Below are 25556 nucleotides of genomic sequence, written 5' to 3'. Positions count from 1 at the left end.
TTAATGTGCTGCTTCCGAGTTTTAGGTCTCACGTTCCGTCATGTTTCAAAGTACGAGACGGAAGCAATCACAGATTTCAAACATTTAATAAACAAACAGACAAAAAAACAAAGACACAATAACACAAGGCAGAATACTGTGACAAAACTAAACATCGAAGCGCGGACAAAAGCATGGATAGACAATACATAAGATGAGGAAGCAGTGCAAACAGTGGCTATATACAAGAGTGCTAATTACCAGAAACGTGAATCAGGTGCAGGTGGTCATGTGACAATGAAGCAGTGGCTGTTGGGAACTGTAGTTCAGAGTTCCCTTACTGGTTTCATGACACTCGTCATCCCTGCCTGCCCCTCAATCAACCACAACCTCACCGTACAGCTCGGCTCAAACACACTCAAGCCAACCAGGACAGCCAGAAACTTTGGGGTGACTTTCAATGACAACTTCACCTTTACAGACCACATTTCAACAACTGCACGATCCTGTAGGTTCATTCTGTACAACATCAAGAAAATCAGACTCTATCCCACTGAACAGGCCACACAACTACTAGTCCAGGCTCTTGTTTTCTCAAAATTGGACTACTGCAACGCACTACTCCCGGGCCTCACAGCCAGCTCCATCAAACCCCTTCAGATGATTCAGAATGCAGCAGCATGTCTTGTCTTCAACCAGCCCAAGAGGACCCATGTCACACCCCTCTTCAGCTCCCTCCACTGGCTTCCTGTAGCCGCCCGTATCAGATTCAATGCCTTGATGGTCGTGTACAAGACCTTGTCTGGAACAGCACCTCCCTACGTCAACACTCTCCTTGAGGTGTATGTTCCCTCACGCAACCGTCGTGACATTCGGTTAACGACCGATGGCTGTTAGTGCCTACTATTACTGATGACTCAGAACTTAATTAATTATAATGAATTTTTTTAACAGCTGTTAAATTCCCAATTCTGATTCTAAGCTAAATCAGGTGTGTTTTTTTTTTATTAATGTACTTGGTCTAATATGTTATTGTTTCGATAGTAACAACTTACACAGGAACTTGTATGGTGGATGCTAAACATACAGTGGTGCTCGAAAGTTTATGAACCCTGTAGAATTTTCTATATTTCTGCATAAATATGACTTAAAACTTCATCAGATTTCCACACAAGTCCTACAAGTAGACAATGAGAACCCAATTAAACAAATGAGACAGTGTCAGCTATGCTATTTATCGGTTATTGGGGGGACTTTAAAAACATAAACATTTATGCAAGTACACACCCTGTGTTGGTTATATAGCCGTCTAATGTGTATTTCTCTCAAACCTGTTTGTATATGGATTCTACATTTTTCTTATCAGGAAAGAACAGGTCACTGATGACCCAAGGATAAATGGCAGGATACAAAATTGTGGTTGGTCTGAAATATGCAGTTCCAAAAACCTCAGCATATATACACACTCGTACATGTGCAAGCACACATAGAGAGCTAAAGAAACAAGAAGGAGTGTATGTTCATACAGATATGTCATGAAATGTTTGTTAGTTCTAAGAATCATTCAGACACACACGAGAGTGAAAAAGAGAAAGAGAGAGTGAGAGAGAGAAAGAGAGCGAGTGAAAGAGAGAGTGAAAGAGAGAGAGAGTGAGTGAGAGAGAGAAAGAGAGAGTGAGAGAGAGAAGAGAGAGAGTGAGTGAGAGAGAGAAAGAGAGAAGAGAGAGTGAAAGAGAGAGAGTGAAAGAGAGAGAGAGAGTGAAAGAGAGGGAGAGAGAGAGCAGATGGCTTTCGTTTTTGGCACATCCTGAAATCATAGCAGTAAAGTGTGAGCCAATAAAAAATTATTCAGATGATGGCAGGGAGATACATTCTAAAAGGTTTGATGCGGGTTAGGTTGGCTTACTGTTTCCCCAAAACCCTTCTGTCATGTATGGATACATGAGCACACACACACACGCGCGCACACACACACACACACACACACACACACACACACACACACACACACACACACACACACACACACACACACACACACACACACACACACACACACACACACACACACATACAAATGGAAACAATTCTAATATCACAAAGTCCAGCCAGCCCACTAGGTTGGGTTCTATTCATTCACATTGATTACTCTAACTGAAATAAACTGCAGTCAATAAAGTCTCAAATCCTCCTGACGGTGTGTGTGATGTCAAATAGAATTCTGATGTATCATTTTGTCTCATCCTGCATGACCTATAAGCACAGCAAGCTTCAGCAGCATCAAATGTCAGGGTTGTTTTCAGCACAGTGATATTTATGTAAGTCACCAGCCATAGACAGAAAATAAGTGAAACTCTACCGTTTTAACCCATAATAAGATTCAAAACTAATAAAGGCAGTGCTATCATTATCCTGCAGAAATCTTGCAAGATTTAATCAAGAAGCAGTGGACGCTGTTCAGATTAGCAGTGTGATGGTAGTAGAACTCTGTCTATTTTAAGCACCACTTCCTCCTTCGCCATTTGCAGCTTTGAGTCCCCATGGAAACAAAGCCGAGGTGTTACCAAAGGAGACAAGCGGCCCTCCGTCATTTTCATCCTGACTGGGAGTCCCTAGAGTTTCAGGGCGTAAGCCAATCAATTCACAGGAGAAAATGTCAGAGATGGAAACGCATCATCATCCTTTGTGTGTGTGTGTGTGTGTGTGTGTGTGTGTGTGTGTGTGTGTGGGGAGGGGCAGGGTGTTGGTCAAATATCCCCTTAAAGATAGGAATATGTGACGGTTTTGGCTGTCCCATAAGGAAAGCTGCTTTTATTTTAAAACATATATAAAAGAGTTGATTTGGGTTGGGGGGGGGGGGGGGGGGGTAAAGAAAGAACCTTCAGTCACACCCAAGTATAAAAATAAAATCCCTTAAAATCCCACCTACATTGATGATCTCATTCATTGCCTGAGTACCTGGCTTGTGAACAAATGGATCAACACACACACACTGTTTTGTACTGAACACAGTTCAGCTACACAAAGACTGTCTGAACAACTCAGGCTCATGGAAGCACAATGTTCAAACTGACTGTTAATTATATTCATTATTCTTCATCAGAATGACATCAAAATAAAATCACACCTGTCCAGTCTTGTCATCATTCCTCTTTGCTTCTAGCTTTAAAGCATTCATCTTAAACTGGAGACCTAGTTTTGTGTACAGATGTACTGAAGTACAGTACTGATTGTACCCCATGCTGTGTAGTTACTAGTGCAAGGTAAAGAAAAAAAATCACAAACAATGAATGAATGCACGCTATAGTTCCTCACACATGACTCCTGTTTGAAAGTAAAACAGAGACCAGTTCTTCCACAAAAGAAGATGTTTGTCCTTTAATCACTGGCTGTGCTGATGACTGAAATAAGGGGCTCGATTAAAACAGGGATTAGAGCTAATCTGGTGGTCGCGTTAGGACCCGCCCACTCGTGTGCTCTTCACTGCTCTTTTCGGCTCTTGTTTGTTTAAATAAGGATTTCAGCCAAAGGAAGGCATGCACACTTGGACTGGAATAAACAGCTTGGCTGAAAAGTGGCTCGTCAGCTAAAACCCCCACACTGCTGCTGAAGATCAGAATTCACAAAGCCACAAATATGATTAATGGCAGTTATATAGTTACTTCCACCGAGAACCCAAGGGAAAGAAAAACAGCAGATGCAGGTGACACAACTTTGAAATATCTATTTCTAGATATCTATCAGATGCAGTTTAGTGTACAACACCATGCAGTTTATACATCTGCAACACTATGCCATAAGCAATGCACAATTCAGATCCACTCATTGCAACAACTCTTTCTTATATTAATACCTCAAAGCACTGAAATAATAGAGTTGAATAGAAAGGCATGACTCTAAGCAGTATTATGCTATGCATTTGTGGTCCAAATATTCACATCAGTATTCATATTGAGATGTTCAGGAGTGGGTGTGGTCTATAGCACAAGTTGTTGTGGGGCTTTTTTTGGTGATTTTTTTTTTGTTTGTGTGTGTGTTTTGTTTATGAGGATGCCCTGGAAACACTGAAAAACTATTTAAAAAAGAAGTAATTTTTCATTCACAAATTATAACAACAAATGGCAATTTGCAGACCATAACTTTATTCATCTGTTTCTGCCTCTTATCTGACTGTTTCTGCCTCTTATCTGAGTGTTTCTGCCTCTCATCTGACTATGTTTCTGCCTCTCATCTGACTGTTTCTGCCTCTCATCTGACTATGTTTATGCCTCTCATCTGACTACGTTTCTGCCTCTCATCTGACTATGTTTCTGCCTCTCATCTGACTGTTTCTGCCTCTCATCTATGTTTCTGCCTCTCATCTGACTATGTTTCTGCCTCCTGCCTTTCAAGCTTCAAATGAAATCAAAAACTGCTGCACTTGAACAACTTTTTTCGTTTCATCCTGCAGGATCCCAGTCCTGATATACACACTTAGACCCAACATGAAAAAAATAATACAGGGCCTCCTACTCGTATCTCTCATTTGTAAGTCGCTTTGGATAAAAGCGTCTGCTAAATGAATAAATGTAAATCTTTATTTCTGTTCATTTAGAACACATCTTTTGTTCAACCCGAATAATGTATTCGTATTCGGTTTCATCTCTAGTGCTAACGGACACTGGATGACAGAAACAAGAAAATAAGCATATTATCTATCCAGTGTTTCTGTTCAGTATGGTCCAATGATTACAAATTCCAGAGAATTTGCACAAACCATGTCATCTATGACGTCTATGATATGGACGACAGATGAGAATAGCAATCATAGCAACTTCATATGCATTCAATCACTGTTGCTCTTTAGAATTCCTATGTATTTTGCAGGAGACTGGGTTCACTGTTGCTCTTTAGAATTCCTATGTATTTTGCAGGAGACTGGGTTATCCTTACCTGGACAGTTGCTCGAGTCACAGTCCGTCCACTCATGTATGTTTGTGGACAAGTGCAGTCCTCTGAGCAATATCCAGACACAAAAGAATGGAAGGAGGAAAGAACAGAGGGAGAGGGCGGACAGATCCACAGTGAGGGAAGGCCATACAGAGGGTCACTGCAAGTCGAGTGGATTACTGTTCATCAGGCTGGAGGTATTAGCATGCTGTGATATCACACACACACACACACACACACACACACACACACACACAGACGCTACCAAAATAGCTTACAGGATTAAGCAGCTAGATACAGTGAAGCCTTTTCATCTGATCTAGAATCAGGCCTTAGCTTGAAGAGCGAACACACACAGCCATGCTACACACTCCACACAGACCTACATACAGAACACACACCTAGTGTGCACTATGGCACGTCCCCCGAAATCCCTAGCACAGAATTTATAGATGTTTATGATTGTATGTACAGATCTGATATGTGTGTGTGTGTGTGTGTGTCTGTTAGGGTGTTAAATCTCCTCTTAAGCTTTCTTGACGTGAATGACAAGCAGCAATATAGGTCTCTACTACTGGATTCCTCAAATAACAACACATTCAGACTTAAGAGTGTTTATAATTTGCTACTTGTACTATCACGGATCAGGCAAAACCTGGACAAATAAAAAAATGGTATTTGTGTGACATTCTGGGAAAATAATCCCAGAATGAAAGGAACAGGAGGGCCGTTACCACAGCATCATCACACAGTGCTTTATTCTTCTTACTGGAAATCACAGCAATTGATAACAAATTGTATTTATTAAACAATGACAAATCCTACTTTTTTTTTTATCAGTTTATCGTTACAGTTAATGTGTGGAATAGCCATGAAACAATAACGTCCTGTTGTCATGTACGTTATAGCAGCTACAAACAGTCCTTTCCTCACCAGCCTCTCTTTTCTCCCTCTCATGAAGTTAATAAGACAAAAAAACACAGCTTGTCATGTTACCAAGAAACCAGAACGTGCAGAGACCTCTGTCCTGAACTCTGTCATGACAGAAAATTTAAAGGAACTGCTTTTGCTCAAAGCTAAATGTTGAATAAAAGCATATTTAAATGTTAAATAAGCATTTTTCTTACAGAAAGCTTAACCACAGCAATGACTGCACATTTTGCTTGGATGAATAACAACTCTTTAAAAAAATTAAATAAAAAATAAATGTAAAAAAATCTGTTTATTGTTAGATTCGATTAATGCGTCCGCCATGCAAGTACCTGTGTGGTAGTTGTTACTATTAAAGGAAAAAAAAAACTACTACAATGAGTACATTAATATAAACCTGCAGCCAGTATACTGTAAGTGCCATGCTGTTATAGAAACTTAATCAACACCTTCTAACCAATCAAAATTGAGAATTCAACAAGATTGTGATATAAGTTAAAATAATGTTAGTCTCAGCCACAGACACTCTGTCCACAGGATACAGAAAAGGGCCTAAACTAAAACTAATAGATCTTAACTGAAGTGCATTTGGAGCACTCATGGTTTAATGATTTACTACATCATGGACATGAGATATCATAGACTTCATAAATGGTCTCTAATAAGAGTCATTCTAGAAGCACTGAAAGATGCTAGATACAGATCGCACATTCAACCAGTCACTTTGACTAACAGTCAGAGCAGACACTGGAAGTCTTCTGGAACGGTTCTCTTCGGACTAGTACAGTATTACAGTTCAATATGCATATATTATAACAGACAATATATATGCAGTGCAACAGACATAAGGCAGTGGTGGCTCAATGGTTAAGGCACTGGGTTACTGATCAGAAGGTTGGTGTTCAAGCCCCAGCACTGCCAAGCTGCCTTTGTTGAGTCCTTGAGCAAGGCCCTTAACCCTCTCTGCTCCGGGATGCCATATAATGGCTGACCCTGTGCTGGGTTGTGTGGAAAAAATGCATTTCACTGTGCTGTAATGAATGTATTTGTGACAAATAAAGGCTTCTTTTCTTTCTATATTATTTGTACATACTGTTTATCCTGAATTAATCTTAATTCTCAAAGTTGGGTCTTGAATCTAACTCAGTTAATAAACATAGTGCTGCTAATATGGTACAAAATGTTCAGAATCTACATACTAACAAGCAGTGAAATAGAAGTGCAGACTTGCTAGATTCCGAGATTTTATTTATACCTTGCTATTACAAATACAAAAGAACAGTAAATACAGTATCACATTCAGATTTAGTGTGACTGTCCTTTGCCTTTATATAAATATAAACGGTACACAAAACTGTCTCTGCAAAGTTTATTGTTTTTTAGGAAATTAATGTTTGAGAATCTAAATTTGCTCCTTTCTACTGACACAATAATGACACAAATACTGACACAAAAAAATCTATAGAATATATGTATATGTGTGTGTAATCTAATCAATATAATATAATCAATATAATAACAAGAATAACAAAAATAATAAAAACTATACAGATAAATAGATAGATAGATAGATAGATAGATAGATAGATAGATGAAAGGCCACTTCTATCAGGACAGAACTGCTTCATCAAAGGCTTAAGGTGATCAGTCAGAATGACTTTGTTTTGATTTGCATTTGAAATTCCCTCTAAGTAGGAGGTAGACCTAAAGCCTGCAGAAGGATAGACAGACAGACAGACAGACAGAGAGGTAGACAGTCCTTCAAGCAGGACAGCTGTGTAATAAAAATAAAATGTAATACTGTACATTAATTCCCCCTTATCATTATACAGTGAACTCATTGGGAAAGCAAGCGCAGGTGCACTGAGCCAAAGAGTTTCATCAATGAAATCCATCATGTGTCTAACAGGAGCAAGCTTACTTGGCACAGCAGAATAGCCCACGTTGGGACACCTAGGACTCTTTAAACTAAGCATGTCAAACTGCAGCTAATCTGAGTGCTCACATGAATAAACTTGATGTCATGGTATTTTTGGCTGCTTGGAAGGACAGTTGTGAGTGGGAGGCACTTTTTTAAAAGCATTAGTACAGGTTGCCAAACTGACACCGAAATGCAAGTACTATTTAGTGTGAATTTATAGTTCACAGTAATTGCACCCTAACAGTTAACTTTAACCAACATCTGCTACTAAAATATCATGACACGTCTCCAGTTTTGCAAAAGCAAAATGATACGTGAATGAAATAAAACATGGGTTAGATGGAAGAGAACAAAACTGCCCTATCCCGAGACAGTGATGAAGAAATTTAAAGAGAGAGAGAGAGAGAGAGAGTTTTATTTGGATACAAATATATAAACTGTATATATCTGTATATATCTAGCTGTATCTATCTGTATATCTACAGATAAATAGAAAGCTAGCTAGATAGATAGAAAGATAGATAGATAAATAGAAAGATAGATAGGTAGATATATAGATAGATATCTTTCTATATGTTCTATATGTTCTTTCGAAAATATCTAAGATACACATTTAGTATGTATTTATATTTATATGCATTTGTTTCTACCTAAATTATCATTAATGAAAGGCCATCACTCAAAAATCAATACCCCATTGTTCTTTTCTATAGAGCCTCTTGTTTTTTTCCTTGCGCTTTTCACGAGGACATGTGGTTTGAAAAACCTTCATAAGAAATTTGATTTGAGCTTGTTGTGTCCTCGACATCTAAAAGTGGTCACCTGTCTATGAGCTTTCATCCCTTAAAAAAAGCATCAGCTAGGTTTTCATAAATATTTACACCTCTGTGGAACAGCAGTGAACATGGTGACATTTCCTCAAGTGGCTACATCCCAATTTCCTATCCCTGTCGTTAGACACAAGTAAAACCCCACAGTCCCTCATGACTTAAATGAATAATGTATCGGTGGATTGGGGGCAGCAGACAGACACATTATTCAAGACGGCCTGAGGCTTTCCAAAAGTGCAGGCGTGCGGCGGTGCTCATTAACCCTGGATTTCATTTCCATATTTTCAATTTTGAAGGGTTTGGCATTCTTCAGTCCAATCTATACATGAAAAGCAAGCAGTGAAAATAGAAACTGAGCACTTCTGACACCATCTAATAAACCTTACGATAGACATACTTATTCCATAATGCTATGTAGCTTCTGTAGGACTATATAAAAATGTAATTCTGCATTTCAGTGTAACAGCTGAGGTGAATGTGAGGTCTGACATCGAGTGAGTAAGTAGGCTTATAAATGCTGACTGTCGAGAACAGAGTTTCAAGTGCAGAGACAAATTGCCAATCACTGTTCTGCAATCCACCTTAAACTATAAGGAAACATTCACATTTCAGAGAAGAAAAATTTCACAGAGCAGTGGCGGCTCATTCATAGGCGTCACTCAAAAAAACTAAGGCTGCATAAAGTTCTTATTTATAACTTCATACATTTTAAAGTCCATTGAAAATATGGTCACTTTTGTGGCCTGATGATCTTTTTTTAATTTAATGTTGCTATTTGACAGATATAAGCCATTTTTTTAAATTGATATGATCTAGTTATTATGTATGAGTTATTATTACACCTAGTGGTCAAAAATGAGAATTTAAACAAGCACTAATAAGTGTCCACTGGGGCAGAAATCATGCTTCCCCATGTTCAGGGGAGGAGCAATGGACGGGATAATTAATGACAGGGTTGCCAGATTGGGCTAGCTGAAAAACACTCTGCCGCAACCAAGATTTTCTTATATACAGAAAATAATTAGAATAAACTTTCCACAAAGATAGGGAAAGGGAAAGGGGGATTACAGAGTGGATAATGTCTTTAAGTCTTCCTTTTCCAGTGCATGAATTTTTTGGGGTAGTTTCAGGTTTCTTCAGGACGGGAAATACACCTGCATTATAGAGCACAGTCGAACAAAAGTACATCTAAAACCGCTCAAAACAAGATGCTAGACCGTATGCTGGATAACCACATGTTGTCGGCTCTCAACTCTGCCTATTATGTCGTTCACTAGAGTCACTAGATTGTAGCTTATAGCATAACCAAATGGGAGAGACTCTCAGCTTAATTTTGTTTCAGTGTCATGTCACGGCAATCTAGCAATTCCATTTCCCAGAATGCACTGCAAACTACAAACATGGCCGACAACAACTACAAATCCCAGAGTAACACACAGATAAGTCAATTTCTCCTGAGGACTAAGCAGACACACCTGTTCCCTATCACACCACACTATATAAGAGACTGTTCAGTCACTATGTTTTTGCGAAGTAAATCGCTCAGTTGTGGCTGTCTCTGGCGTTTACCAAGCCTTACTATAGTGCTGTTATTCTGGTTATGATTCTGCTTTACCCTGAACCTAGATTTCTTCCTTACCTGCTCCATATTGTTTACCTGAATGCCTGGCCTTGCTCTCTGGATTATATGCTCTTCAATATAGCTCTTAGCTGCGATTGTATTCGTCCAAAATCTCATTACATGACATTGAGGCTATGTCGTTATTAATATTGTCCAGCCCCACCAAAATCTATGTTCATGAGATGCTCCTGTTACAGAGGGAAAGTCTTTGTGAATCATCTGAGCAAATTTCATTAAAGCAATATGGCAAAGTTGAACCAAAGTGGACAAGACAGTGTGGCATTGTGTGAGCCGAACACAACAACGCATGAAGACAGAGTGAGGTCTGAACAGAGGTAGAAAAGCCTCCGAACGATGTTCCGACCGTATCAAAAGAACATTGATAGGATCTCAACAAAGCTTTGCAAATGGAAATGACATAGTGTCCAGTGTTTCAGCTGTCTGACATTTTCAGAAAGAGAAACCAGGCTTCAGCTCATAGTTGGATCATTATACACACTGACACACACACACACAGTCAATAGCTTTCTTGTTCCTCTGAAACCGTCTGAGGACGCTACTCGCTTTCTCACACTCTCTTCCTCTGTCTGTGTCGTGCACATACAGAACAATCCACGAATTTCAAGAGAAAATCGAAAATGTCTTAGAATACCAATGGTATGTAATACAAAATCCATACACATATATATGGTCTAAATGTGCTATTCGTTAAAATGGTGTAACAGTAGATCTATTCCTGAAGACACAGAAACCATTTCTAGTAAATCCCTGATCACCACAGAGATCCTCCATTACATAAGAATTCCCATGGTAGCCCATGTGCACCACCACAACACACCCAGTAACAAAGAGAATCTGATAACAAAGGTTTCTTTTGGATATTCTTGGTGTTCATTGCATTCTAGATAAGAAACAAAGCTGTCGCAGGGCTCTGTAGTCATTAATCACAATTACCCAACAACACACCACTCTGACAGGACCAGTATGTGCAAATGCTCTGTCCCAAAATAAAGTCTTGTTACATACTATGGCATCATTAGCATTTATGAATCATTTATTGTCCACACACTGCACCGATTAAAGAAGAGAGATGAAGTGTGCTAATCAGTAGGGACTGCTTATAAAGTAAAAATGGGAAACACTTTGACTAAAAAGTTACCCTGGTCCCATTTTAAATGACCGAATTATTTATTTATTTCCCATTTTAATTAATTTATTTATTTCTTCATTCATTTGTTTATTTATTCATTAATTTCAGTAAACAGTTGATCCTGGGCAAGTTCAGGACTAGAGACTCAGGACCACAGACAGAATACACAAATGCCCCCCCCCCCCCCCCCCAATAATATTTTAATTCATTGTTTCACTCATTTTAGTGCTTCATCAGTAATAACTGACAGGTGATGAATCAAACAAAGAGTTCTTTAAGAATTAAGAGCCTATTAGTACGAACCTTATTGAGCACTATGGAGATTGGGTTTCCTAATCCCTCACTGAATTTAAAACTGCAAGCTATCGTGCTTCTCTAATGCAGGTTTGCCTCTGGGGTTTTAAGCTCTGTCCTTGTCTCATTTGGTGGTAGAAAGGAGATATTGAGGAAAATAGCAGAACAAATAGGATTACTGGAACAAATGGTTTGCTTGCTGCTGCAGAACTGGCTCTGTAACTGGATTACATCTAACACTATGAACATATATATATGTGTATAAAACAAACAAAAACCTGAGCAAACACAGTTTTTAAATGATAATGTTATTTATTGAAGCAAAAATGTTATCCAATACCAACTGGGCCTGTGTGAAAATATATTTTCCCCATAGATACTAATTTCCCAAATCTATGAAACTGCATTCATAATGGGTTTTAGCTGGACTAGACTCAATCAGGCCTGATTACTGCAAACCTGTCAATCAAATCAACACTTAAATAGAACTTTTTCAACACCATGAAGTTGGTTAAAAGGTCTTACGATTCCCATCAGCCACTGCACCTTACCTGATCATGTCACATGACTGTCTGTACCTGATTCACGTTTGAGATTAATGATCACTTGTACATAAACCACGTTTTGAACTGCACCCATTGTCTTGTGTTTGTCTTATTTTGCCATTGTTGTCTGCTGTAGCATTATGTTCATTGTTTTATGTTTGTTTCCTGGTCTTTGTGTTTTTGCCACAAGTTCTATAGATCCTGTTTTGTGTTTTGTTTTGATTCTTATTAAACGTTACCTGCACTTGCATCCGTCTTTGCCTCCATTACCTGACAAACACACTTTGCAAAAATGTAAAGAAATTCCAGAAATGATGAGGAAGAAGGTAATTAAAATACATCAGTCTGTGAAGGGTTACAAAGCTATTTCAAAGGCTCTGGGACTCCAAAGAACCACAGTGAGAGCCATTATCTCCAAATGGAAAAACTCGGCATAGTAGTGAACCTTCCCAGAAGTGGCTGACCTTCCAAAATTCCTCCAGGTGTACAGCAACGACACATCCAGCAAGTCACAAAAGACCGAAGGACAACATCAGAGGACCTTGAATCAATAAAAGTCACTGTTCATGACTCCACTATCAGAAAGACACTGGACAAAAATGGCATCCATGGAAGAGTGGTGAGGTGAAAACCACTGCTAACCCAGAAGAACATTAAGGCTCGTCTGAATCAGGGCCTGGGAAACTTGCAGTAATTGAAGGAAACATGAATTCTGCTCTCTAGCAGAAAATCCTAAAGGAGAATGTCCGGTCTTCAGTCCGTAAGTTGAAACTCAAGCACAACTGGATTATGCAGCAAGACAATGATCCAAAGCCTAAGAGTAAGTCCTAGTCCTAGAAGTAAGTGAAAGACTGATCCCCAGTTATTGGAAGCGTTTGGTTGCAGTTATTGCTGCTAAAGGTGGCACAAACAGATTTGAAGTTTAAAAATCTGGGTGCAATTAGTTTTCACATGGGTGATAGGTGTTGGATAACTTTTTTTTTTGCTTCAATAAAAGTAATTAAATAAAAACTGTATTTTGTGTTTACTCAGGCTGCCTTTGTTTTATGTTGTATTTTGTTTGACAATCTAAAACTATTTAGTATTAGAACTTTTTACTACATATACACTATTGTATGTGCATATATACAGAAAGACAGAAGAAATCAGGGTGGGGCCAAATACTATTTCACATCACTATATAATGTTGAGAAAGAGACAGTGAAAATGAGTTTGTTAAAACACCTAACTTGTGTAAATGAACACGGACATAGGGGAGAGGAAGAGAAACAGGAAATGAGATTTGATTAGAGAGTAACAACTGAAGTAGAAACAACGATGGATGAAAAGCAGAAAACGAGACACCAGGCTCAGTAGGGAGATGTGTGCAAGAGCCAAAGTAATTAAATTTTAGAAGGAACAGAAAGAAGAAGAAAAAAAGCAAGGGAGCTTTCCTGATATGGCATTGTAATCAATCAATTTAGGCAGGACTTCCCATTTCCCATCCTTCATCATGAGATGGAATACTGTATGTGTGTGTGTCAGAATAAGTAATACCTAGTTACTCACAAAATTCCGTAGACTATAAGAATCCAGCAGATTTTCACTGAGACCAGAATGCAATAAAACAGAGATCCATATTTTCCAGTCCAGTAAAACAGATAACGTGTTTTACAATAAGAACATCTGTGTGCGTGTGGGTGTGTGTGCGTGTGTGTGTGTTTTCTGACAGGATATGTGAGGTGACAATTTATCCTTGACTGTTATAATGCAGGCCTAAATATAACACTTTGTGATTGGTGTATCAGGAAATGCGTGCGTGAATGTCACCATGTATCCTGTCAGAGATAAAAAAGTTTAAACAAATCCAATTCCATTAGACACGGCTGCCAGAATTTTTTTTTATCTCTCTTGGTTACCCTGTCATTTCTGTCATTTACATAAACTCTGAACTGGAAACTTTCTGCATTTTAAACAGTGGCAGAGATGTTCTGAGATCTAAAAGTGAGCTTTCTGAATTTGCCTTTTATGAAAATAAAATAATCTCTACAGAGATATAGGAAGAGAATCGTTATTGCAAACCAATACAAAGTTACTCTGACTGATAACTTTCATCCTATGATGAAATATTTCGATCCTAACTTTAACTTTAAAAATGACCCCATCCTCTGAGACATCTATCTATACTCTTCCACATACATGAGCTCACAGATGCCCATGACTGGCTAGTGTCACTGTGATTGAGAGGGAAGAGAGAGTACAGAATGCTATCCCTTCCACGCAGTGAGCATGGCCAATTTTCCTTCCTTGCTTCCTCAAAACAAATTGATTGAGGAATACTAAGGATATAGGGGTTTAACTGAAAAAGAAACTACACAGAGGGTAGAAATTAGGTAACTGGCAACCTGAGGAACACTTTTAAAGTCCCTGTGAAGTGCCTTGAAACGTGCACCATTATTCGATGTGTTGACGTAATTTCCACTAAAACGGGAGTCAGGGTGGGACATATCGAGTGGCTCCTCCCCTTTTATGAATCGCCAATAACTTTTAAGGTGATTTTTATAATGTTGGGGGCAAGACACTACAGATTCTAGAGAGCATTTCATCTGAGAAGCTGAAGGGGAGAATGATGTCATCAAAATTGAGAAGACTGTAAATTCTGAATGCAAATTTTATCTTTGTTTTGTAGTGCACTAGCTTCTAGATAAGGCTAACACATTCATACTAAAAGCCACAAAACTTCCATTTGGATTTCATGGGGACTTTAAGAGTTACATCACAAGCATCATGTGTATTTTTTTTTTTTAAAGGAACAAACATGAATCACCGACACAAAACCACAGCTTGTTATTCAAAAGCCTTCAGTGCTATTCAAACACTGGCCTCTTACCGTGCCAATCCATTAATTTATTCATAAGCAATCTGAATTGGATAAAAAGAGATTAAAGACAATGAATGAACACATCCATAATGTCAGTGGGTAAAGAGCCCTGTACATTTCAAAGGATCAAATAATTGCATAAGCACGAAAAGAACTTTCAATCATGAACATCAATGACACTTTCCAGACATACAGCTCATTTTTATAAATATAGGTTCTCACTCGTTGTTCTCATTTTCCCTGGCCTAAGATGCATAATATTAATACAACAGTGCATGTTAAATGAAAAAGCACACAGTTTCAGATAAACCTGTGCATATTATTGAGATCTGGAGTGCTGTATTATTAATAATCAAATCGCTTCTATATATCATTACAGTGTACTGTTTCAGTATTAAACTCATTTCTCATTTCATGTGCAGTATATAATTACTATCTATAATATACAAAAATCACTGTGCACATCGATGTGCATGAATGTGTTAGTAATCTAATACAAATCACAGTGGATCACCACCACAAGCTAAATTCAGAGTAATCCCAATGAATATAAATATCCTTAATATTATTTCATACATGTCATGCATACAGTAAAGGCTAATCACCGAACATAACTCTTACACTATTTACACTGTTTGCATGTTAGGTTTAAGAATAACTGTGAATCACTTTCAAAACAGATGTGTGCTGCATGGTACTACTTATTTATACCTTTAGAGAAGCTCATCAGCTTGAAATGGCTGTGCGAAAGGCAGTGCATAGTGGCTTTAATTAGTTCTTCAAACAATGTCATATAATTGACAGAGAAGGATTCATAACTAGAAATAGGAACAACCAGCAGTCTTCATCTTAACATGCATGTAAATGGTATGGGATGTATTGTAGAAATACAAATTTGACCCTAAAACAAACCTAAATTTAAATTTATTGGAACAAAAAAAAACAAACAAAAAAAACATATATGCTAAAAAGATTTTCATTTCATTATTTTGATCAACAGTAGTTTAAGCATCGAATCCCTTACTACCATGGCATACCTTTGATTTAGTCTGAATTGCCCATTTTTCCATTATTTTGTAAATTAATGAACAGCCATGCAGGCGAAACTGTGTAAAGTAACAAATATTGACAAGTGAAGCTGAAGCCATTTCCTTAGAAATTCACAAGATAACATTCAGCAAATGTTTCTTAGTTCTGCTTTCATATTTTTTTTTCCAATAACTGATTTCATACTGTGAATAAGCCTGAAAAATTGATAGTCTTCTTTGGAGAAGCAGCAGCCGATCTGATGAATGCCTCCTTATCCACACAAGCACATGGACATTGAAAGAAATTTATCCTCAGTATAAGACTGGCACATAATTTCACCAGACATTTTTAAGGTACTTTTTTTTTTTTGCCTTCCTTTTGGCAAAAATAATTCCGTGTCACTGAAAGTATAGGAAACTGACTAGACTGAAATCATGCTGTAGAATTCACTGTTATTAACTTGAGCCATTTACAGCTGACAGCTTATTACAGTTTTTGCAAAAATCCACAAAATCCCATTACATGAAACATTCAGCACCTTAATATACATGTGTAACAAAAGAATCTTACAGTGTAACTGAGCTTCAGGGTAAGATCATTATATAAACTCATTTCACTTTGCAAAAATTCAGGTCACTTCATGATATTTTAGTAATTGATTTGAGGATTAAATCTGTCAGTTGATAAAGTAAATCCAGAGTGGCAAAGTCCACAGTTAATAGAAATAGTAAACTAAAAAAAACAAACAACAACAACAAAAAAAAAAACTAAAGATAGACTTGAAGTCTGGACATAGAAATGCTTTCATATTCACTCAGACTAGATGAGTTTCTGTTCTGGAATGTAGCGAGAGGACGGCAAACGCAGGTGCCATGGAAACAAGAAGACAGGCTTAAACTGAAAATAGGAAGAGAAAGAGAGCGAGAGAGAGAGAGAGAGAGAGCATGCTTGGCTGTGCCCACTCCCTTGTGAACATTTACGATCAATCTAAGCTTTGCCAGAGGAATTAGAGGTCAGACGGTAGAAGTGCTGTTTGTGTTGTGTGTATGTAATCTGACATTCTGTCAAACGGTCACTACATTCAGTATGCGATCAAAACCAGATTTAAACCAATTGTCCAAACAAATGCTCTCTAGAATGTATTTATATCCCGCCCTTGGGGGTGTGTCTTGCTTTATGCTTTATGAACTTGGTTCATGTTTGTTCTCCTTTCCAACCATCCCTTGGTTTATTCATTTCAAACACGGTATGTGACAGGCACTTTACAGAGGAGTCTTTAATGCCAAGAATGTCTTGCTACCTAATTGAGAATGTAACTCCCATCTGTATGCATTGTCTGGGCTTCTCTATTAGTAAGAATAAGTAACATCATTTGATCACGTTAATCAGTATGTAACTAAGCTTAACCCTTTAGCTATAAGCCAACCACTACCATATATCAGATGCCTCCTGGTGATGATCCTGTAGCTCTTCGTCACTGTTGCATACATCCAACCATAATCGTGCCTATCTGACCATGTAATCATTGCCTTAAGAAGTTCTTGATCAATTAAAACAGGTGTTTTAAATTTTGGTTGGAGATGAAACCTTCAGGAAGGTAGATCTTAAGGAAGAGGGTTGGTGACCACTGATCTGGGGCATGCTGAAGTTCATAGGCTTAGGCGAATCCACAGTTGGAAAAAAAAAGGCCCTTGTTAAACTTTTCACACTGCTCCATATTTAGTTACTTGGCTGAACAACCGTAAAATCAGTTAAGCATTTCAACACTCCATCACTCTGACTTCCTTTTTCAAAAGGAAATATGGCAACATCCACTCTGAAGCCATTTCAAGGGAACTTCAAGGAAAGCCTGAACAGTACAAAAGCAGTTCTGAGTTTATTCATTGTCCTTCCTCAGGCTTTTCATTCACTGTCCTTTAGATGAAGGAGTGTAATTGATTAGCAAAGCTAAAATATGTCAATACGTACATTATTGTAGTAGAATTCAGAGAATACAACTGACACAACTGTGACTGATATACAGTCTGGGCTACAAATAAAATCAGTCCGAGCCCTGCGTCTTCATATCATTCTGTATATTCGTCTTACAAATGTTGGTAATGCTGTCGCTCTTGTTTTCGGTTCCACAAAAGATCATAATAACCTGACATTAGTTAACAGCAAATAATCTGACATGAATGCCGAAAATGAAGCCTGACATCTTTTTATCTTTGAAAGCGGGGTGGAGGGGGCTTAGCCCTGTTAGTCCGTTTATACCAGCTGTCTCTGCTCGGAGAACATTATCATTTATTATTCATTTGTACTAATGAATTTGCACTAATGCATTACAATGCCAAAATTTACACACCCCATTCACAAAGTTACTTAAAACAACAGCATTTGTGTTCATTTAAACAATTAATAATGCTACAACTGACACAAAGCCATACACTTGAATGAACAACAACAAAAAGTAAACGCACTTGGGCATGAACATCGGCCTCCATGTGACGCTTGTCATTAAGGGGTATTAAATGTGCGCCTCTATAAAAGCACTGCTGGCCTAATTGGTCTCAGCTGGTCTCCGCAGGTTCGAATCACTAGCTGCTTTATGGGGTGCTGCGAGATTGATGGTGATACGTTAAGTGAATTCTCTCTTTTTAGATACACAAAACAAGGCTTATGAACCTGCACACTGCTGATTCACACAGTCTGTATTTTTCTCTTATATCTATCTGTTTCTCTGCCTTTAGACAAAGGGATTGTTCATAAACAGGGTGGGGCTTCACGTTCTCTCTTTCTCTCTGTATCTCCTTCTCTCTCACATTGGGCATGAATTTTAAATTAGATAAATTTCTAGCCAGAGTGCATGCGATCATGTCAATGGTGATCAATATCTCTCCTTCACGCCTCCTCCTCTGGGATTGTCTCACTCAATCTTCTACCCCCGTCCTTTTACGATGGGCCGCGTTATGGACCAATCCTCACTGAGCATGACGGTTGTCTAGATTACAGAGCCCCACCCTGTCTAATGCAGGAGAGCATACATGGGGCAATTGCATCTGGACGTCTATATATTCTTGTTTCATGTGACACGGCAAGCACACAGAAAACTACAAATAGTTGAAAAACTTGATTTTGATGCGATTTGATCCCTTGTCTTTGTTTTGCTACGCCACTTTGTTGCCATGCAAACAGATGATGGTTCATGGGTATTTCCCATCTGTGTTACTATTTGCCTTCCAGAAGACGCTTCAGGAAGGCATCATGGTGAGATGGTCAAGATAGCATCGCCGGTAAACAAGCACAGACACACAGACATGTAGCCCCACCTACTGTGCTCTCAGTTCTCACTATGAATATGAATATGCAGTGTTCTGTATTAGTGAAGCTTGTACAGTTACCTGTTTTCACTGTGGTCATAAGAAACCAAGGATGCAAGAAAAACAAAGGGTGTGGGTATTTCTACTATATTTGAACAGATCGACTATACAGTACAGAATGACATGAAGACAGATATAAATGAGCTGCTGCACAACCAGAGCAGAAACTTTCCAGGCAGATAACAGAAGGGACCCAAAGCTTGCATGACAATTACTGCTTTCTGAAAGGCATCACTTCCCAGCAACTCACACTTCGTGTAGTGCTTTGCTGTTTCTCAGTGAAACAAGAGCTCGTACGCTCAATACACAAAAACACCTTACACGGTGTAATGCTTTCACAGACCAAAAATGGGCCACATGCATGGCAACAGCTTCAAGTACTGCATGATTCCTTTCACGCCTTTTGGATCATCTGTATTATTGTTGCAAAGCTCTAAACCAGAAACACATCTCCTACAGTTTCAAACAGTACAGGAACAAGCTTTCATACGATAGAGTTGATTCTGCCGTGCCTACTGGTTGTGGCCGAGCTACACGACTATACCTCCTGCAGAAAAAAAGTGAAGCATAATAATAAATGAACTCTTATTTACCATATAACCATATCCTGATACGTTTCATTGAATATGTCACCACTTGAAGGATAATATTAAGAATAAAAATGAAAATCTGGGCCTTTAATATTGAACTTTAATATGGTGCATTCGAAGATGGGACTTCCTTTTACTGCACCATACGGTAAGTTTCAAGATCTAGGCTGAATAAGTTAGTAAAACAAATTAAATCAATCCCATCTGTGGCCTAGTAAATTCTGCAGTGTCGATCGATACCTTTTCTCCAATTAGGATTTGACTCACGCTATCACTACATCCCGCAAGTTTTCAAGCTCTCCATCTTCCCAAACTTGAAAGGAATTTTTTTCAGCAAATCTATCACACTAGTGAGAAGGCATTGTCTCAGATGCTCAGTTTAAAAACATAATCATGGGTTTCTTGTTTGCAATTAGTTCAGTTGAGGATGCTGAGGATAGAATTGCACATTTAGAAGTCCTGCACATGAAATTAGGTAGGCATTAACCCTTAAATTCAGAGCTTATTATTCTGTTATTTACCTAACATCATAATATTGAGTAACTACTCCAAATTACTCAGTAGCTACAGTAGACTAGTCTAGACCCACATGATGGGTCCTGGCAGTGTGTTAGCTTAAAACTCTAGTATGACAATACAAATTTTATACTTATTTTGCACATTTTGAGCAGAGTTGCACATATTTCAACGTATTATCTGAATCCTTATTTTTCTCAGCGATGACTCGAGCCAGAGATAAAGGCACTCTGGATTTCTATAGTTTTCATCAGCGCAAAAGTCAGCAACATCTTCATCAGCCTTTAAACCTGCTGCTGAGTGTAGACTGCTTTGAGTGCGATATACTAAAGTGCTAAGCGGCCCCCTGGGAACGTCATGCTGTAAGAGATGAAAGAAAATCACCTATACTTTGCTCCTTAATTATGCATGCCTTCAAGAAGGTCGCCTAAAGCATTTTGCAGCTGTTCTGAAAGTGTTGCAGCCACTTACTGTACAACTGAAAGACTGGAAACTATGGAAGCAAATCTCTCACTTGAGTTACTATACGTTTTTCAGTAGATCGGGTTGGAATCAATGACATTCCACAATAATAAACATAATTCATTTATTCATCCATCTTCAGTAACCACTTTATCCTGATGAAGGTTTGCAGTGGATCTTGAGTCTATCCTAGAAACACTGGGTGTGAGGCAGGAATACACCCAGGATGGAATGGTAGTTCATTGCAGTGCATAAATAAACACACACACACACATACGTATTTACACCTACAGTAGCGGCAATTTTATGTAACCAATCCACAGGCATCTACAGGCATGTTTTTTTTTGGGGAAGTTGGAGAAAACCGAAGAACCTGGAGGAAACCCACAGGCATGGGGAGAATATGTGAATCTTTGCACAGACAGGAACCCAAGCTCAGGATGGAACTGGGGATGCTGGAGCTCTGAGGAGATGACACTACCTGCTGAGCTAATATGCTGCACATAAACATAATTCATTCTAGTGTAGAATCTACTGGACATTTGTCAGTGACAGTGTATCTTATTTGACATGTAAACACTAACATGTTCAGGAAATTACATGAATATTCATTCTTTTAATGATATTTAGAGCCAGATAAGCTCAGGATGGTCTAAATGGGCCACTCATGAGGTGAACTGTGTAAATACATGCCAGTAAAAACTAGTAAACTTGTGCACTTGTGCTTAACACTGTCCCTCCTTCCCTCATTAGTGCTACACACAGAGAAACAGTACTCCACCCTACTCTTGTGCACTGATTAAACCCCAGTCTCCTTGCCCCCGAGGCTGTGGAGGGTTCAGTGGGGGAGGGCATATCAATAATTCAAATACTGATCCCTCTTTGCCCTCTGCATCAAGAAAGACAATCTGGATAAACTAGGGTGTGCTCATTCAGCTTAAAGCCATTGTTTCTGCACTGCGGCCGTGATTGTTGCCTTTGGGGTTTTTTTTGTTTGTTTGGTTTTTTTGGGGGGTTTTTTTGTTAGTTTTTTTACAAACTGGAAACTACCAAGGTGTCCTTTAAGCCCCGGATCATAATATTATTTTAACATCATACTTTAACAGACCATGTTGTATCTGAGCAGAGCTAAGGAAGAACAAATCCAAATCATTATACTCATAGGAATCGAGAAAAATGGTGGACATATTGCACAGATTCTATTTAAATAAATATATATCTTTTTTTTAAAAAAGCTTCTGTTTACCTTTTTTTTCCTCCTATGATGCTGGAATTATGGGACACGTTGTATTATTAGCTGAAAATGTCTTGTTAATATGATGCTTTCAGAACACTGGGGAATGTGAAAGAATGCTATTATTGTATTTTATGCACAATAAATGAACAAATAATACGCAACAATATTTTATATTGTGCAAGTACAATCGAAGGAATTACCACACTTTCCATCCCTCCTTTAATAAACGGTATTGTTTATGAGAGCGTCGCTAATAATATTTCAGTTCACAATTACAAATCATGTGTTGAGTCACTAAGACTCTAACCAATCCAGTAAGCTTTAGCTCGTTTGGTTCATGAGATCCACTGGATGTGGTATTGTCGATGAGGTCATACATAGAAACAAAGATCCGTACATGGAAACGTCAAATATTTCCTAGCAGCGATTATCTATGAGTGCACTATGAATTCTCTTCCAGGAGTAATTAAGCATTAATATACAGGTGCAAGAGACAATAAACGCGTTCTTTCATGCCCACCTCAACAAAACACCCACACCCCAATGCCCTCAACACTTACAGAATCACACAAAATGCCTTATTTACTCTTGACTTTTAGAAGTCAAGAAGAGGTGACATGTACAATAACAAACACAAAGAGACGTGGACCCGCCCCATATTCAGAGCTGATCACCACCATGAGGAACAAAGGTGCTTCACGACATTCCATAATACAAGAGTAGGAGTGTGTTAGAGCCACCGTTTAATGTATCTGCATTTTAATAGAAACGCTCAATATAGAAAAGCAGTGGCTTACATATATTAATCTAACCAGAGATAGAGAAAAAGGCGAGGAAGTACACTCTGGAGGATATGTAGCAATAAACACAGAGAAGAACAACATGATCAGCACTTCTTTTGGACACACACACACACACACACACACACACACACACACACAATCATCTATTGTCACTGCATCTTTATTCCCAAAACAGAATCCTCATTAAGGCAAACGCCCTGGAAATAATAACATCTGGGCATCGAGCCACACACCCACCAATACACACACACACACACACACATTCACACACACACAGTATGGCACCTGCCTACCAGTCAGCCTCATGGGAAAGCATCAGGCAGTGCTGCCCTGAAATGAATCTCTCAGCAGAGCATAAACAACACGGCAAGTTCCCTGAATTCCCTCCCACCAACTGCTCCATTACCAATGGTCTTAAATTTACTTTTAAACACCATGCCACTAAATCAAATATAACTGAACCATTTCCTAAAGATTCCTGACAACATAACAGGTGTTGATCAACCGCACCAAAAGTGATTCATCATTTCATTAAAGGAAAACCCTGTACGTCGATACTCAAAGTGGAGAGTGTGCAGACATCCATTCCAGAAACCGATTGCTCCCGAGTGGAGTTGCTGTTTACCTTTTTGGGTTTCCTCCTTTTTCCTCCGAGCCCATTTAGTCTGTCTGTAGCCTCCATCCTCAGATGGGACTGGGTGTTTTCATTCATCTCCCAACTCTCAAAACAACACTTTTTGTTATTTTGACTTTTTAAGTCACAAAATGGTTCATCCGTTCCTCCATCCAACAGAGCTCCTTCCACACCCTCCACTCTATTAGTCTACACTGACATGGGCACTGAGTGGAGTGCAAAGCACTGGAAAAAGGGGGAGTGGCTCAAGGATGCCAAGAGAGAGAGAGAGAGAGAGAGAGAAAGAGAGAGAGAGAAGGGGGAAGGGGGAGTGGCAAAGGGGAAGAGCACAATGGTGTTGCCATGGCAGCAGCTGCCACAAATGTTTATCTTGAAGGGTTAGCGAAGCAGCTTGACACACCAGCTCACAGCTCATGTGCATATACAGTGTATGAAACATATATTACTCATACACACACACACACACACACACACTTATATATATATATATATATATATATATATGTATATATATATATATATATATATATATATATATATATATATATATATATATATATATTGTACAGTGGGTTAAATAAGTATTGAACACGTCAACATTTTTTTTCAGTAAATATTTCCTATGAGGATATTCACATGAAATTTTCACCAGACATCAGTATTAACTCAAAAAATCCGGAAATATAAAGAATTCACAACATTAAAGCTCATAAATGAAGTTATGTGTAATAAAGTGGAATGATACAGGGGAAAAAGTATTGAACACACTAACTGAAATGTATTTAATACTTAGTGGAGAAGCCTTTGTTTGTAATGACCGCTTCAAGGCGCTTCCTCTATGAAGAAATTAATCAGCCAGAGTATTCAGGTGTGATTTTGGCCCATTCTTCTAAACATATTGTCTTTAAATCTTGTTCAATTGGATTCAAGTAGCCAAAAAGTTAAATTTAGCTCTCGTCTGACCAGACTACACTCTCCCAGTATTTCATAGGCTTGTCCAAATGAGTTGTAGCAAACTTTAAATGAGCTTCGACATGCCTTTTCTTTAGTAATGGAGTCTTGCAGGGTGTGCGTGAACAGTGGAGTGCATTGCCTATTGTTTTCTCTTTAATGATGGTACCTGCTGCCTCCAAGTGTTTCTGGAACTCTTTCCGAGTGGTCCTTGGCTCTTGGGCTACTCCTCTGAATATTCTTCTGACTTCCTGGTCAGAAATATTGCGAGGAGCTCCGGTACGTGGCCGGTTGATAACGGAGTGACGTTGTTTCCACTTGCGGATAATGGCCCCAATGGTGCTTGCTGGAGGATTCAGAAGTTTTGAAATAGGTCTGTATCTGATTCCATCAATATGTTTTGCAACAATAAAGTTGTGAAGTTCTTGGGAAAGCTCTTTGCTTTTACCTATCAGAGATGTTTCCTGTGTGATACCCTATCAGAGATTTTTCCTGTGTGACACCCTGGTAACGAAAAGCCTTTTTATAGACCATCAATTTACTAACCTAGCTGATATTAATTTGCAAAGATAGGAAGTTTAATTAATTACGGATTTCAGCTGGTTCCTTGCCTTACCTTGTCTTGGAGAACTGCTTTTTCTTAGTGTGTTCAACACTTTTTTCGTTTCATTCCATTTTATTACACATAACTTTATTTATGGACTTTAATGTTGTGAATTCTTAATATTTCCAGATATCTTGAGTTAATACCAAAATACTCATTTCCCATTACACATTTATATGCAATATATATATTTGACATTTAGCAGTAATGTTTAGGTTATGAATGTGGAAGTAGGTAGGGCATCTTTTGGGGGATTTGAAATTTAATCTTTAAATTAAATTTTCTTCCATTCTTCTTACTTTCTGAACT

At 38.5% G+C, this 25556-nt stretch overlaps 1 protein-coding gene across 3 annotated transcripts in view; it reads right to left on the bottom strand.

The window, feature by feature from the left end:
- The window catches only part of ank2b (ankyrin 2b, neuronal), a 167221-nt gene that overhangs the window by 106334 nt on the left and 35331 nt on the right, over positions 1–25556 (bottom strand). Inside the window, exon 1 of one of the 3 annotated variants that reach the window (XM_053628776.1) lies at positions 23684–23982. The exons of 1 other annotated variant lie outside the window; for it this stretch is intronic. In XM_053628776.1, coding sequence (XP_053484751.1) covers positions 23684–23770 — 87 coding nt within the window. In that variant the 5' untranslated portion in view covers positions 23771–23982. Of the gene's footprint in view, positions 1–23683; positions 23983–25556 lie in introns of those variants that run through there. One more of the 3 variants, XM_053628778.1, reaches the window with a different exon arrangement.

Source organism: Ictalurus furcatus, chromosome 7 (genome assembly GCF_023375685.1).
Source record: "Ictalurus furcatus strain D&B chromosome 7, Billie_1.0, whole genome shotgun sequence".
Lineage (NCBI taxonomy): Eukaryota > Metazoa > Chordata > Actinopteri > Siluriformes > Ictaluridae > Ictalurus > Ictalurus furcatus.
This window is presented reverse-complemented; position numbering and strand designations above follow the sequence as displayed.